Genomic DNA, 17,763 nt, shown 5'->3' on the forward strand with positions numbered 1-17,763 from the left:
GTGTGTGTGTGTGTGTGTGTGTGTGTGTGTGTGTGTGTGTGTGGATATTTTGGTACAAATAAAGTAGCCCGAAGAAAGGTACTTTTTATTGAGATCAAACAGTTATTATGTGTTTCATTAATGACACTAAAATACTTCAAATTTATTCTCCAGAAGCATTTTAGATGGTCTTCCACCTAAAGCCATCCATGCCCACGGCAGGATTCAAACCCGAAACCAACAGGCTTTGGGTCTTAGCTAATCAGGCATCCAATATAATTATCTAACTGCAATGATGACTAATTGTGGGAAAAATTCTAAAAATATTCTAAAGACCACATCTGAAGAGGCTCAAAGAGACCCCAAGATAACATCTCCATGTTTGAAAAGAGTTCTCTGATTAGAGTCAAGTAAACCCACAAAAAAAAGTATAGCCATGCTCTTCACTAAAAGGCTAGCATCCCCAAGTAGATATTCAGTTGTTTAATACTAAAATCCCATGGAAAACAGGGAAAAAAATACTTAGGTATACAATTAAATAAAGGACCACGATTCAATAGTCGCATCGAACTCATTTGTACGAAAGTATCCAAAGCTAACACTGAACTTTAGCCCATGATTAACCGACGCAGCAAAGAAAATATTACTCTCAGATACTGATTCGACCTATAATTGCTTATGCCTCGCCAGCTTGGAGCCATACATCCAAATCTAACATCTTAAGACTACAAAGAGCACAAAACAAATGCTTACGTATGATACTAGCTGCTCCATGGTTCATCAGAAATGAACAGATACCCCGTGATATCCCATCTTGTTTTCATTCTGTAGAAGTCAAGTTCTTTTCAAAGGCGCCTTTAGAAAAGAACTCAAATCAACTGATCAAACAAGCTTCAGACTACAATGAATATGATCACTACAAGTATAAAAGACCTAAAGCCATTTTGCTATTCACTGATTGCGCGTGATCTCACAAACTCCCAAGGGCAAGCTTAAAGCTCACAAACTACTCATAACAATTTTACTCTGTCTCCACAGATAAAGACGAACATGAATAGGGTACACTTCTGCCAACCTATCAATAACGTTGTTGTTAGAAAAACACTTGAAATTACAAATGACAATGATAGTGGTTGATCGCGTGTTGTCTTAATTTTATATAGTTTAATTTTTTTTATATGATAATCAGTTTCTGTAAGAAACTAAATGAAATTAGAAGGCAGTAAGATGAAATTTAGATTTTAATTATGGTGGTTAGTTGCTTTCCCAAACACTTGTGAAATCACTTCTAAGTTTCTTAATGCCCTGCTAAGTGTTCGTGCAAATGGAAATTGGAATTAATGAGCGTAACCGATCTCGAATCTTGCAGTCAGATGCCTAAAACTTTCTAAGATTTTAAGTCTCGAAATGTTCATATAACTCTTTGCAGTTCATAATGCACGTCTATTATTTAATACGATTTGCCGTCATTTTGGCGATTTTTTGCTTATTTATTGAAAACAATTTCGTACTTAACATACCGGAAAGTGTTTTTTTTTACATGCCATAAATATTGGAAATATTGTCCCGGAGGAGGAGGGGCTATCTTATTTTATCGAAAATTAAAAAAAAAAAAATATATATATATATATATATATACACACACACACACACACACACACACACACACAGTCATCCCTCGACTTCCATGATACGTCTGTGTTCCCATAATGGAATGAATACTATTTGCGACTATACTTTCGAGCAAGACGCAAGCGAGCGTATAATAAAAAGATTTCTATTTAGCAACAATGCAGTGGCAACAGCGCATTCAGCGGCAACCTCTGTCGGCTTCAACATTTCCTCTGTTGATTTTGTGTCTGAAAAATGTGTTATTTATCATTAAATATTTCGCGATATTTTGTGCAACATGGCCCTTATGCGCCCAATTACAAAACCTAGTGAAGAATCACAGAAAAAGAGGCGAGCAACTGATGTTGAAACGAGGTTGCAAGTTCAACGATAGTGACGAAGCAAGGACAAGGTCCTATCGGTGATATGAAAAAGTTACTTCCATCATGCATAGAGGACCTGAACCAAAAGCGCATATCCCTTATCACTTTGACCGTAACCGCTAAGGCACTGAGTCTCTTTCACATTGAAGGAGAAAGCAGAACCCGATTATGACTATGAATTCAACGCTTCTTCCAGTTGGTTCATGAGATTCAAGCAGCGTTTTGCTCTGCATAATGTGACCTTGTTTCGGAAAAAAAATGCCCTAGCGGACAATTCACCCACAAAAAGCTCTTAAAGACCGTGTTAGGATTCTGTTAAGGGGTAATGTGACTGGATATAAACTGAAACCATTTGTGATATGGCACACTGAGAATCCACGAGCCTTCAAAAACATTAGAAATCATTCTCTTCTAGTTCATTATCGGAGCAATAAGAAGTCGTGGATGACTCTCAAAAATTGTTCCAGGATGCTTTAATCAACTGTTATGCGAGTGAAATGGAAAGCTGTTGTGTGAAATAAAATGTAGAATTTAAAATTTTATTAATTCTGGATAATACTCCAGGTCATCAGTCTTATATCGGTGATCTTCACCAAGTTCAAGGTCATATTTTTTTCCTCTAAACACTACTTCATTCATCCAACCGATGGATTAGGGAGTTCTAGTGGTGTTTTAGGTTTATTATCTACGGAAAACTTTTTCACGAGTCATTTCTGTTAATGAAAGAAATGATCAGACTCTCATGCGATTCTGTAAAGCATTCAATATTTATAATGCTATTAAAAATATTGCTGTGGCTTGGGATGAAGTGACCTCTCAATGTATTTGTGGCATATGGAAAAGACATTAAAAAGGTTTGGGCACGATTTTGGAAGTTTTTAAAAAAATGAAGACCCTTGTAAATTGAGTGAAGAAATAGTGGGCCTAACAAACAACCTGAATCTCGAAGTGAATGATGACTGCATAATTCAACTCATAAGAAGTGCCCCTGAAGACTTGACCAACGAAGAATTGGAAGAGAAAGAAGGAGAGGTAGTTAAACAATTCACAGTGAAGCGTCTTGCAGAATTGTTCTTTGCAGTTAGCGATGTTCTCAAAATGGTTGAAGACATGGACCCCCAATGTTGAACGCTACTTATTAGTAGAAAGGAAAGTAGATGATGAGTTTGCTTGCTATAAACAAATCTATGATGAAATGAAGAAGAGGAATAAGCAAAGCACATCGGACATTTTCATCAAAAAAAAACAAAACAAAGGTTACACCAGAAGTGCCCCAACCTGATCGTTCACACAGGGAAGGTAATGAAGATGTGATTGTGGAGGAAGATTTGGATGATTGTTCTCCTGTTTTACAGTGGCAATAGCGCACAGTACAGTTTTATAATAGGGTTTAAAAATTAAAATGACAGTATACTTATTACTGTTAAGTCTCTAAACCCTGGAACTCTGTTGATTTAATGTATCGACTTACGTCCTGCCTGATGGAACTGAACCCCGACGTAAGTCGAGGGATGACTGTATATATATAAAGGTTGTACACTCCTTCCTTCGGTCTGTAATGAATCTGGTGCATTATGTAAAACCAGAAGCGTAAAAAAAAATGTCGGAACGGGCTGATTCTTCTCCATTGAGTACTGATTCTTAGCTAATCAAATGATATTTGAAATGTTGGAAACGAGAAACATGTCAAAGAAAGAAAGATGAATAACATTCTTATATAGTGCCATCATTCATTACCCAACAGTTGAACTTTAACTCTTGGACACTAGACATAATTCTGTTTTTTCCTAATTTGCCATTACAATGGACCAATGCGTAAACACCAAATACTGATTCTAAATATCAGTTTCACTCAATTCTAACAAGATAGGAAGCACTTATCTTAATAATATTTTCTTTCTAATATCTTGAAACTCTGATTTTACAACTTCACTTCAGAAAAATCAAATCTAAAACAAGCACCTTTCAGACAAATTTATAAGTGTTTTGGTTTAGGATCACAAGATGGCTGGATTTGTCTGCCATATTTTCTTTCAGATCTCTTGAAAATTATCAATTCATATGTTCAGCTATTAATGATGGCTGAGGGATGGAGCTCAGCTGTCTACTGATCTCCAAAAAGTTACGGAACAAAACAGTTCCCCCCTATTTCCTTTGGAGAATAAAGGTGTTAGACAACTTGTTTATTTTGCCAATAAGTACTTCCCATTATAGAGAAAAAAGGAAATATGGGTTCAGATTTTATTGTCAATGAAAATGGAATTATAATAGAAAAAGATTCAGTTAGCCTTGAACTTGTTTAAAAACTAAACCTAACTGCTCAGCGCTGTACAACAATAACTAAATATATAATGACAGCTACAGAGTCTTTTATTGCTGACAGTAGCATTCAGAATTGAATTGTAGAGTGTTCGTATTTCCATGGTTTTTTGCTCGAACAGTCACAATGTCTGTAGCGGATTGATATTATTCACAGAAATCTATCGAGTATTGGTACTGTTTTTAAAAATCCGTCCAATATCGAAACTCACACGTCGAATCTTGCATGAAACCACCTCTCTGCTTGTTGGAGGCCTGAAGTGGCTTGAACAGTTCCATGTTTAGTCTTTAGAGTAGGTAAAAAAAATAAAAAGAAATAAAGAAAAACGATCAAAAAATTCTTTAACTCACCCATGTTACTGATGTACTATAAATTTATAGTACAATCTTTTATGTCTCCAACCTTTTATAGAATGACTGCTGACCACTGTAAGAAGGACGCCTTTCTGTTGAGTCATTTATCATTCACAAAAGGAGAGAAGGTAGTAAATACTAACATTGATAAAAAGATTAAAATTACCTCATTTTTAAATAACCAATTTATGTGGTTTTAAACCACGTAATTGGGTAGCAATTATTTGGTTTAAAATTTAGAAAAAATTTAGAGAAAAACATGAAAGCATAGAATTATCTGAGAGCAGAGACTACAGGGTGTTCGGGATAAATTTGACAGTTTCGTAAGGAAAAAGAAAATCTTCTTTGTATCTATTAAATTTAATGAATTGACAAAAAAACATTACAGGCAGAGTTAATTACAATACTATCAACAAGATTTACTCAAAATAACCACCATTAGCATCGATCACAGCTTCAATTCTGCTTCGGAACCTCGAACAAGCTGATGCTACAGTCTCCCTGGGAAGGGCCGCAAAAACTGTTTTAATTTTATCCATTAACTGGGCTTTTGTATTACTGGAAGTGCGATTGGTGTCTTTTTCAACTGCGCCCCATACAAAATAATCCATGGGGTTAAGGTCTGGGGAGTTTGGAGGCCAAACATTTGGACTGGTGAAGTCGTAGAAATTTTCAGACAACCATTTTTGACTTTTCCCAGAGGTGTGGCAAGGGGCCGAATCCTGCTGCCATACATACGGCCTACCATTGCCTACCCTTGTTATCCAGGGCTTGACTACAGTTAGCAACTCCACGAACAAAGCCCGAATTCCAATGCCAGGGTTCTTCAACACCTGTTCCTGCAGATTTGCGAGGAATTCTGCTGTACGAACGCAATCAGATCGTCTGCTAGGGATCTTTCTTCTTGCTACATCCTCGTAGTCACCATTGCAAGTCTCTAGTTCATGCCTGATTGTTTTTACTGTATTCAGGGAGCATTGGGCAGCAGTCGTAATATCCTTATTTTGATGGCGGGCACGAATCATCATGATACAAGTTATTCTCTTCCATGATTCAGGTGGGTTCCAGCTATCCATCCTTTCTGACATCTTGTATATGAATGAAGAAGGGTCCAAACTTTTAAATGAAGAGAAGTGTGTGTTAATACATGTAACTTACGGAAAAATATAATTAATTATAAATATGTCAAATTTATCCCGAACACCCTGTATTTGTATCTAAACTACATTTCACCAAAATTCGTCCAACTGTTTATTGGGTCACAGTCATGACGTAGACCTTCCTCGTACTTCGTCTAGAAAGAAAAAGCCTTAATCAACAATTGTAACGAAGCCTACTTCATTTTCGTTATCATGACCTCATCTGTGCATGTCTGACAAGGGAAATTAAGTGGAGAAATAAATAATAATTACAATATTCATACTTATTTTAATTCAAAATTAAATATATATACATATCAATATATGATGCTATTTCGTATCACACTAATGACATATTTAAAAATGCTATTTATCAATAATAGTATAAATAATATGAAATTAAAACTTCGATTTAAAAAAAAATCTTTGTGTATTTTTATTAATAATATTCACTTTATCAGAAAGAAAGTTTTTATTTGGCACAAAGAGGTTTGTTCTGTAAATGCACAGATAAACCATTAAAAAAAAAAAGTCTAGCTTTCATTTACAATCACTGAATCAACATGACAGGTTGACTTACGTCTCGAAAAATCAGTGTGGTAATACCCGAATACAAATAATAACAATATTCAGTTTGTATACATAAAAACTAAAGGTTTACTTTAAGTAAAATTCCTAGCAAAACACTGATTTATAGCAACATTTTTCACAGCGTCCATGTAGGTACTATTCCATGCAAGTAACAGACGGAACCTGACCCCCATATAATACATGTGTGAGGCACTGCAAAACATAGCAATGACATTGGCTACTACGCATGTTCCATGTAGAACTCGAAACCGTCTGTTGATGTCCATATAATGTTCGTCAAAGATCAATGGACCAGGATCGTAATAGCCAACTTCCATTCCTATTCCTGCTCGCTGCTCAATCTCCATCCTTTCTTTTAAGATGTCTAATAAGGGAGGCACAACATATAAACGGGTACTCAGTTCGGTCATAAAGCAGAGGACCAACAGCCATGTCTGAAAGAAAGAAAAAAAAAGCGCTGTGAATGATAATCGAAAGTTATAAAACATAATACAAATACTTTTCATTTGTACGCTTGATTTATCAGATTGAAGTGATACTAAACAAAATCTAGATTTTAAAAACAGTCAAGAGGAAGGTTATACAAGAATATGTGTTCGTAATATGCCTAGATTCATCTTCTCTTGATAATCCATTGTGAAAACGAATTTGAATCCTACCGATCCAATAATCCGTTGATTCAATTGGTTAATTAAAAGACTGCAAAGTATTAGTTTTGTTAGAATTAATTTTAATTGTAAATATGGAGTCTAATGGAAGTAGCATTCTACTAATGTTTCCTTAAAAAGCTATAATCAACAGAAATTCTACTTTAAAATTTAAGCATTGTTTAATGCTGTTAATGACTACGTTACCTGTATCCATAATTCCCAGTCTCTAAACGGATGGTGGCAGATGAAAATGATTAATGTAATGAGAGATAGAAGCGAATTCAGTAGGAAATAAATAGGGAACAGTTGACGTTGAACTTGGCCAAAAGCATGACGTGGTAAAGTAAAGAACAACACCAATCCTGTAAACGAGAAAAATAATTTAGCATCAATTAAAGACAGCATAACTAAAAAAGGAAAAAGAAAATTAAACTAGACAGTGTAGTCTCTCAATTACCTAACTAGTATAAGGGATACTTCCGTTGCTTACCTGAAGCAAAGGTCATCCATAGCTGAGTTCCAAAATGTGTGGAGAAGCAAGTAACGTACAGAAGGCTCGTAAATACAGACGGCTCTTGAGGCGTCCGACTGTTCTCTGGAAAAAGGAGAATCGCCAAATAAGTACTTGAGATAAAAGTAACCAGGTGAGCTGGTTGAGAAAGACGCATCAACGACCTGAAAGACAGTAGCATGTCGTTAGTAAAGTGAGGAATGTCACATCTGTCAAGCTATGCCGTGGAATGCAAGGAGCATTTACAAAAGTGCTGGCGCCAAGCCAACGTTGTGCCATTTGAATTGGCTGAGAGAGTTTTGTTATTGTATCGAACTTACGCTCACGAAAAATAAAAAGGTTGCAAAAACATTGCGAGGGTGTGGAATATTGTGTAATCAATGGACTATTGTGTGTGTGTGTGGAGGGGGTAGGCTTTTGTTCCGATAGGAGCATATTAAATGAAGTTTGTGGATGCGTGCTGAGAATTACTTAGTTCCTACAACGAAGTACGCAGTGACTGTGCAACCATCATCGCACGACTGAATTAATTGGCCAATTCGTCACATTGGAAGCAATGTGAGAGATGCTTGCGCTCAGAAAAAAAATAGTTCCTGTGGAGTACGATTTCAATGCATGAATTTAAGTGACCTAATTAAAAAAAAAATATATATATATATATCTGCAACTGAGGTACGTCGCGATCGTTAATTATGTCTTTTCTGTTTCCGAAACACTGCATCTATTCTGGAAAATAGAACTTCAGTAGATGAAACAAGAATTCAAAGTACAAACGCAATTGATATTAAGTCAACGTGTATAATTCGACTCTCGTGGATACAAAAAAAATCTGTATAAGGGCTTTTTAACTGATAGTGAGTTAATCAGTTTCATACGAACGTAGCAGGGTGTTTTCTTTTCTAAAACTTTGGTTTTATCATCCAACAAAAAGCAGATAAACCGCTTCAACATATTTACATACACAACATGCTTCAAGCTTAGGAAATACAGCAGGAATGGCAATAATTCCCCTAAACCCTCAACCAGCAGACTCAATCTAACTTTGAGTGGAAGGGAGAAACAGACACCGAAAGATGTAGCCTTGTTATGATTTCTAACCAGAAGAAAGACTGAAGAAATTCCATTGAGTATAAGAACTTTTTTTAGGCTTTTCTTTAGCCAGTTCTCAACACATCGTTGACGCAGACAAGTGGGAATTTTCTTGTGAAAACTCGAGCTTTTAACGCTGCAGCTCAGAAAATTCGAACCTAAAACTCCAACTATTTCAGACTATGCGAGTAAGGCGGGGGGGGTAGAATCAGGGCAAAGAAAGTTTTCTGCAGTCTCGATGTCTTGAGAACCACCGAAATTTCCAAATGTTACTTAAGAATAAAGGATTTCTGTCCACTCCATTTCAAGAATAAAACGGTGATAGAGGATTTATTATGTCCATGAGTATGCAGATAATGCACATTCCTTTTATGTTGGTACTTCCATGATAGTACCATTGCTGAAGGTACTAGAGACATTTTATATTGGACTCAACCATAAATATTGATGGCCAGATGATGAACAGGAGTGGTTAATTCAAGAAATTTGAAGCTGAACTGTGAATTGATGGCATTTAATTGATGGTGTGTTGGGTTGACAAATGTTGAGATGAATTATTAGACATATGAAGAGCCAAAGGCTTCATGGTGAAATGTATAGCCATAAGCTGACATGAACAATGACTTTTCACGTATCAATAGAAAATTCATTGGTTAATAATCAATTTCATTTTGGGTTTTAGACAAGAAACATTTGCCAAAGTGGAAACACTGACTCCATCTGACGACAAAACTGAAAACGTATGTTTTTTTTTTTTTTTAATACTTATATAAGTAAAAATTAGATACGTTTGTGCCGAAGAAGCGCTCATGCGTAGTGTTATTCCAATAGACAATTAGGAGAACAATGCCTATGAGAACATCATTCAAACATTGTCTTTGAATCATGCTTTATAATAGAGGAGATAGACGTTAAGATATGAAAATTCCTCATCTTCACTGGAATGAATTCTGGTTTGGACAGCACAAGCTTTTTAAAGCTAGAAGAAGTGTGGTATTGTCATCCGAAGCGCTACGAATGAGACAGAGAGGTTGGAAAACACATGCCTGCCATCCAAATATGTGCTTACGAAGTTGCATTTGGAATTCACCCTTTTCAAGTACAGCATTTCTTCGAGTTACGGCGCTGAAATGTCATTAAACATATTTTAATATGTCTAATGACATATTTAATATTAATAATATTTAATATTAATAATAGGTCAGTTTTTCCCCATATATTCATTTAGGCCTTATTATTTTTTTTATGAAATCCCATCTACCAAAAAAAAAAAAAAAATCTTTTTGCTAGATGTGACAATATGCAGCATCAAATGTTGTGGACACAAAGAGCGTCCATACCAATGTTCAGCAACCAGAGATCGATCTGCATGTCACGTGCGTTCTTTTTTTTTTTTTTTCCACATTTGACGTCCGTAGACGCCGTATAGTCACTAGGAACGGTCCTCCGCTAGAATAAGTGGTAGGGTTACAGATTCCCTTTCCACACAGAGCTTATAGGGAATTCACAAACATCCATGCCCATGGCGGGATTCGAACCCGAAGCCTCTTGGCTGGAGAGCTGACAAGCTAACCACTCAGTCAACCAGACCGGCAATCGATCATAAAAAAACAAAAGGAACACTGCATGAATTGTGAAATTATACATTGGAATCATTCACCCTGTAGATGTCAGTTCTCCTGTTGGTAACGCAGACCACAACTCTCTTCCAAGATCCATTTGTCTTAGCTTCACTCAGCCATTCTCAATTTCTTGTTTCTCATTTGGCACCACGTTATAGGGGTGCCAAACGAGATGATTTTGACTGCTTCTCTCTGTTTCTTTCTCACCTAAACATCCGCTGCAATCGAATAATACAAATAATTCTAACTGAAAAGCTTCATCTTCGCATTCCAATCACAATCACCGACCAGTATATGAATCTTTGTTCTCCCTTAAGTGTGTCAAAGCAGTCCAAGAAAAAAAAAAACTAAAAGAGAACGAATGAAAAGAAACCAGTATATTACAAGTAACTTAAGAATAAAAAACATCCCACTCAGCCTATAGTTCTCAACAAATTCAGACAACACTATCAAGAAATCTAAGTTTTAAAAAGCGAAAAGCATAAAGTTCAATTCATGCTCAAAGGGTAGTCGAGCTTTCTGGTCATTCACCAGAGCCACTGGATTCCTTCCCGGGGATCCAACTGTTAATAGTCCTTGTGGTACAAATGCAGTGCCTCTTCAAAGTAACGCAGATTTTATGGGATTTCCTCTTCTTCTTCTGGGAGTCCTACATTAAGGAACACATCAAATCACTTCCAGCATTAGCAACAAGACTTCTAAATGTCTCCACGAATCTTTCGACAAAAGAAAACAGAAGAATTGCTAAACATTTGTGCGTAGTCTTTCCTAATATCGACATCCACTCTACAGCAAGAAAATACTTCTGTGTTCAGTCCCCTAAACATTCCTCCAACCTTGAACACAAGCCATGGGAAGGAAAGACTTAAAGAAATGCAGGTGACCACTCTTGATATGGCTAGGAGTGGAATTCAGCCCAAGACTGAATATCCTGACTGTTTGGAAACTTATTATTAATAAAAGTAAGAAAAAATGAAATAAGATCTTTCTTGCTAAAAATCAATCAAGACTGAGTTTCGGTAACAATGAAGCGCCGAAATTTTCACCTTACTACAGAACAGCAAGGAGATCAGAGTTTAATACGTTGGTTATGTAAGATCTTGAAGCTCCAAATGATTATGCATCGCACGTTTTGTCAAATTAAGAAGAAGAATGTGTGTGTGTGTGTGTGTGTGTGTGTGTGTGTGTGTGTGTGTGTGTGTGTGTGTGTGTGTGTGTGTGTGTGTGTGTGTGTGTGTGTGTGTGTGTGTGTGTGATAAAATAGAAAATTAATAATCAGAAATCTCTTACGGTACACAAAAGACACAATGCACCGGTCATTGACGTCACGCACTGTGTGTATGCAAAATACTTGGTCACGTGAGTCACCACGTTCTAAGCAACTATTTAAGAATGATGCTGGTCGGTAATCGTCAATAATGTTGATCCGAATGGGGAAAAAAAAGGATCTTTTCGGAGTTCGGAAAAAGGCATATTGGGGATGCCCGTCTGGCTGGAACCAAGATTTTGAAAACAGCAGAGGCGACTTGTTCCTCAAAAGATGAGATAACCCGGATGTTTAATCAGTGGAAAAATAACCCACATTGCTTGTCTAAGAGGCATAACTGTGGTTCTAAGACAGTCGTTGAGGAATGAGATCGCCGTCGTGTGGGAAGGCTTGTACGGACCGAAGCATTTAATGAAGGCTGTTCTCGACCCATATCTCACCAAACTATGCGCAGGGAATTGAAGAGAATCGCTATAACTCGGCTTCTAATGAAACAAATGTCATAAACAGTTTGACACAACACTAAGGAAGGTTTCCGCTTTCGACAACAAAAAGATACAACAGGTGGCGCCACTAGTTTCTTCTGTTTTTCGAAAAGTTCGGTTTCTTTTTGGACAGAGGATATATACCATTTTTTACCTAACACTAATTTGTAAGTAATTGTAATACTCATATAGCCTGCGTGCGGGCATACACACACACACACACACACACACACACACACATACATATCAAATTATGAAATACTAGATTCAAAACGATATCAGACAGAAAACAAAATATGAAAATATACTTCTTTATGAATTATATCAAAGCAGCCTAAATCGGGAACTAATAAACTTTGATCTATACAGAAACGAAAGTTAGAGGATTGAGAGAATTGTGTTATATATTTCTCTTATTTATTTATTACAGTCTGTATTATCACAATAGGACAAGGATTTTGGTAACGCCTTCAAACCGAGCTTGTAGATCGGAGAAATTAATTATTGATATTATTTTTATTCTTTGTCATCTCCAGGGAGTCCAAAGACTCATCGAGGGAGGGCATCTACTCTACAACTCTGCTTCCACCACGCACAAATCCACCAACTGACCACAGCTACACCACCGCCATCTACCGACGACCACCACGACTAGTATTTCCACAGACAATCACAAACATCCATATCCACAGCGGGATTCGAATCCGCAGTCTCTTAAAAGGAGAGCGGACACGCTAACCACTCGGCCAGCCAGCTGATATCTTTCTATTTGATACATTTGTGACACCCAGTGACACAAATATGAGAACGACTCTGGGAGACATTTCTAAGACCGAAAGAACATACATTCATTTGCAATTAAAATTTACGTAGAGTGTTTTTAACGATGAATTCCATTTGCAAGATGTAAGCCTACTATACATTAGTATTAATATTATGTGTGGGTTAAATACATCTTTCAAGAACTCTAGTTTAGAGATCAGGACATGGGACATTTTCAAGACACTTCAGGCTTCATAAGTAGGAAGATGATCGCACATTGGCGACGAAATGCATCTTCTACTTAAAGACAATCATAAGCATCCATGTGGGATTCGACCCCTCAGGCTTTGGTTACTGATATGTTAACTACTCGGTATCAAGCCGTCAGTTAAGAACATCGACAATGTAACTGGAAGAATGCGAGTGGTTGGCGTCTTTCTCAACAGTCTCTGGACGCAAATACTATTCTGTGTATGTGTGTTTGTTAATGTCTTTAGGTAGTTGATGGTTTCGTCGATTTTCATCGTCCCGTATGACACCGGTGATGTCATACGGGACGATGGCGGACCTGAACTTGAAAAAGTTCTATGCTTGGTCTCCAGACTATATAATGCTAAGCCCACTCACTGTACTATGGATCTGCAATCCTCATGAGTGTGACTCATAAAAGAATAAAAATTATAAATCAGTTGTCATTCTAATTAGCGTTCACTGAAAATGCATAGTACTATTGTCTCTTTGTAAACAGGTCAAAATGGGTAATGTAAACATGACTAAAGTGATATTTGATTCGTTGTTAATCTGCAGGAAATCCAAAAATCTTGATAAAACAACAATAATAATAAAGCGGAGGAAACATTGCATTTCAAGCTCAGGGTTATTCTTCTCATGATCTCTCCTTTATCTCTGCTGCCTCATTGACCAACATCCGATGTGTCATCGTTTGACAGAGGATATATTTTTCCATGCAAGGCAATTCAAATGTTCCAGTCAGAGCTAATATTATTAGCTCTGACCACCTATTTATGAGATAGTCCTTATAAGGACTGGCTTAAAGGGGCGCAGCAAGAATGCTTTTCATCTTCCCCGTTATCTATAGAGGACAGTGTAGGGATAAGGTGTTATTGAGCTATCAAATTAGAGCTCTGATCATGGCAGGAGGGTAACAGTAATAGCCGAGCCTCAGTTAGACTTCATTGCCATCCATTACCCTCCAAAGGTATTAGATTGATTCTCCTCATATTGTATGAGAATATTCTCATAATTCAATTATGATGTATTTATAGATAATATTTTATGGTATTTGAAATACTTTTAGAATATTTTTAAAAATATATGAGTAGTTTTTAAAATATTAGAAAAATTTTAAATATAAATATAAGTTGCATTATTATTTCATAGAAGAATAAGATATTTTTCCATACCTTCTTTATAAGTATCTAAAATATCACAAGCTTCCAACTATCAATCAATTTATACAGAGAAATACTTACAGCAAAATATTGACAATCGTAATGGAAATGGTTAGAATTATACATTTAAAACATGTCAATTTAAGATCAAATAAATGTTTATTATTTACATAATTAAAGGGAAGTTGAATTTAGCATCTATTTCTACTTATTTCAGCCAATCTGATAATCAGAGAAACATTTTACTTCCTCGGCCAATATTTTAATGATAATATTGTATTAAGCAAAAAGTCAAGAAATCATCAAATAACAGAGCATAATTAAAGGAAGCGACTTACCGTAATCTATCCTCGTTAACCATCGTATTTCGCATACCTCAAAGTAGTAGAGGTTTTTACCTTTTTTTTTTTTTTTCAAAAACTTTGTCACAGCACAAAGGTTTTGACAGTAGGAACGCCTGGAGGAGTTTCTGGCTACGGTTAGCCTACCACGAGGTGTGAATGCACAATATGCTTCAAAAACATCTCATAAAAGAGCGCGTGCTGTAACAGAGAGAGATTCCTGGCATCTGTACTGAAAGGAGTTGTTTTGCCACGCTGGGACGAATGCCAACACACACACATAAACTGCGAATTGATTTCAAGGCAGAAAAGAAAGATTATCACTCTCTTCCAAAGACAGGTGTTTGTTGGTCACAGGATGTATGCCGTTCTTTTACAGTTGCTAATTAAAAAAAAAAAAAAGGTTTATTATGAAAAAAAAATGCCAACAAAATGGGAACAAAAACGTGTTTTTAACAGAGGATATGTTATGTTAAGAAAAAAATGGCAATAACAAAAATGTCAAAAACGTGTTTAAGAGATTTAACTGAGGATATTTTCTCTTTTTTCTGATATTACTCTAACTTATTCTCATAATTAAATTATAATAAATTTAGAGATATTATTTTATGGTATTTGAAATACTTTTAGAATATCTTTAAAAATATATGGGTATTTTTTAAATAATTGCAAAATTTAAAACTTAAATATAAGTTACACTATTGTTTCAGTTGTTTCATTATTATTTCTTTATTATTTCATTTTTATCTTTCTGTTCATTTGCTTTAATGGCTTGAGATTTTTTTTTCTCATTGAAAACTACACTTCAGTTAGTCATGCTAATGCAATGTCATCCAGAATGCATACTATGAACGTGTTTTCAGTAAACAGGGATTTGTTGCATTGACATTTACAGCTTTGCTAACGAGTCACCTAAATACAGTGTTCGTTCTCAGCAATTTACATTAAATTTGTTGACGTCACCGTTCAGACGATAAAAATTACTTTTTTCAGTATATTGCGATCAAACTAATGTTCTAACTGCATACAGAACTAAAAGAGATGAACATGAAGCTTGAGGCTTTTTTTTTCGAAAGCTCAGAAACGGATAAACCAGCCTTAGAACGCACCAGACATAATGTACTGTCTTCATAGCCTTATTTGTTTTTCAGAAGTAGTAAACAGTCACAACTTTTAAAAATGCTACGAAATTTTAGAAAAATGTTTTTATAGGAGAAAGATTTCACTTTACTCTCCTTTACGTTAGATAATATTTTAATGTTCAATCAGAATCAAATTTCTCTTCTTTTTTTTTGCTTAATCTCGTCTGGCATATGCCCATCACATCAACTGCTTCCTCCTCAACCTCCAAAAAGCTTTTCATCCTCTTCTGTTAAAGGATCTACTCAGTAAGACAAGGATGTACACTCTCCCCGACCATCTTTCTGATTGTTGTGGATTGGGTAATGAGGAAAACAGCTGAAGAAAGAATTGGCAATCAACGAAGGTGGTCAAATAAAATCAATGACTTGGATTTTGCAGACGATATATGCCGTTTGCCACAAAAATATCAACACATCAAAAGAAAATAGATAATTTAAACCAGGAAGCAAATAAATGTGGATTGAAAACAAATCATAACAAGACTAAAGTAATGAAGATAAACCCCAAACAAGAAGTAGTCTTTGAAATACTAGAGAAAACACTGGAACAGGTACATAACTTTATCTACCTGAGATCAGTGATTACCACACAAGGAGGAACCAAACAGACATACAAAACTTAATCCAGAAAGCACAGATTGCATCCAGTATGATTTAGAAAATTTGGGGGTCCAAAGAAATAAAATTAAAAACCAAAATTAAGCTCTTCAACACTAATGTTAAACCAGTTTTACTATATGGAGCTGAGACATGGTCGCTACTAAAGAAAACATAAATAAAATACAGGTCTACATAAACAACTGCTTGAGCTAGATACAGTACTAGGAATATACTGGCCAAATAAAATAACAAACACAGAACTTTTGGGAGAGAACGGGTCAAACCAGCATCAGAAATGAAATCACTAAAAGAAAATGGAACTGGATAGGTCACACAATCAGGAACCCAGGTAAAGAAATAGCAAAAATTGCACTAGAATGGAATCCCCAAGGCAAGAGGAAAATATTCCAGGATAACATGGAGGAGAGAACTAGAAACAGAGACAAGACGGCTGGGACGTTCCTGGAAGGAGATCAAAATAGAAGCATTGAACAATCAGATGGAAGTCAATGGTTGAGGCCCTAGTCTCCGCAGAGAGCGAAGAGGGTAGGTAAGGTACGGTAATAAAAAATGGCAGGATCCATAATATCTTCCATTCGAATTAATACATACAATATTACATATTAATAAAGAATATGTAATTTGGTTTTCGATAGAATTTGACAAGTATTGTACTAGTGACCTCTGCCTTTGGCGATACTACGAGAGAACCATTAGTATTAGAAAGAAGGGAAGAACAGAGATCGGCAGTAGATTCAACTAATGCCTTTATCTAGGAACTCAAAATCAATACTGTCATTTGAGCAGTTTCATATAAATCTCACCCACGAAAAGATGTCAACTTGTAGAACACTCAGTGGAGTAAGCATTAAATATTCCACCAAATAAGGAACTTTTTTCAAGCCATTTCAGTCCGTCCGTAAGAAGTTAGGTAATCCCACAATCGGCGAAAAAATTGCCTGTTATCTAAAGGTGTTCACACACATCGAATCCCACAATGGGCACAGCCCACTGTGGGATTCGAACCCGAGACCTATTGGTTGGATGTCATTTGAACAAGCATTTGATCCATTAAACGCGGCCAGATTAAAAATAATGAAAATAATAATCCATCAAACATTTGATATTAATAAAAGGACGTTATGAGAACAAGAAGGATTCTGATATATTTTATGATTCCCGATGCACTGAAGAATTTAAAATTCCAAACAATTCATTAACGCACGGATGTCTTGTTTTTATTTAGTATAAAATATTTCGAATAATTACAGTGAAAAATTATATTTTTCCTTTTTACCAAACCCAGGAAACAATTGAAGAACGTCAGTGAGACCAAATCGATAACAGAATAGGGCGTGAAATATTCTCCGAATTACTCAAGTTTTAATGGAGTAATTTTAATTTTAATTGGGGGGGGGATTCAAAGCTTAAGTTGAGCATTGAATATGAAGAAATGAACTTTTTTGAGTACTCTACGCACACGAGAATAGAATTTTGAACTGCTTT

The 17,763-nt window shown here is 36.0% G+C and overlaps 1 protein-coding gene across 1 annotated transcript; it reads right to left on the minus strand.

The window, feature by feature from the left end:
• Positions 1-6,217: 6,217 nt before the first annotated feature.
• On the minus strand, positions 6,218-14,569 carry LOC150097570 (transmembrane protein 205-like). The gene is made up of 4 exons (XM_090407541.1): positions 14,513-14,569; positions 7,517-7,701; positions 7,231-7,388; positions 6,218-6,810 (listed from the first exon to the last, which is right to left on the minus strand). Exons 1-4 carry the CDS (start codon positions 14,545-14,547, stop codon positions 6,448-6,450), a joined length of 741 nt encoding a protein of 246 aa, XP_090263667.1. The 5' UTR covers positions 14,548-14,569; the 3' UTR covers positions 6,218-6,447.
• Between the last annotated feature and the right edge of the window lie 3,194 nt (positions 14,570-17,763).

The sequence above is a fragment of the Typopeltis vanoorti genome, chromosome 17 (genome assembly GCF_054136105.1).
Source record: "Typopeltis vanoorti isolate ZY-2024b chromosome 17, IOZ_Tvanoo_1.0, whole genome shotgun sequence".
Taxonomy (NCBI): Eukaryota; Metazoa; Arthropoda; class Arachnida; order Uropygi; family Thelyphonidae; genus Typopeltis; species Typopeltis vanoorti.

Bases quoted from the DNA above. Each gene is read 5' to 3' on its own strand.
- LOC150097570 (XM_090407541.1), bottom strand. From the start codon at position 14,547: ATGCGAAATACGATGGTTAACGAGGATAGATTACG. The intron at 7,702-14,512 runs GTAAGTCGCTTC...ACTGTCTTTCAG, and splicing joins GTTAACGAGGATAGATTACG to GTCGTTGATGCGTCTTTCTC. The intron at 7,389-7,516 runs GTAAGCAACGGA...TCTCGTTTACAG, and splicing joins ATGGATGACCTTTGCTTCAG to GATTGGTGTTGTTCTTTACT.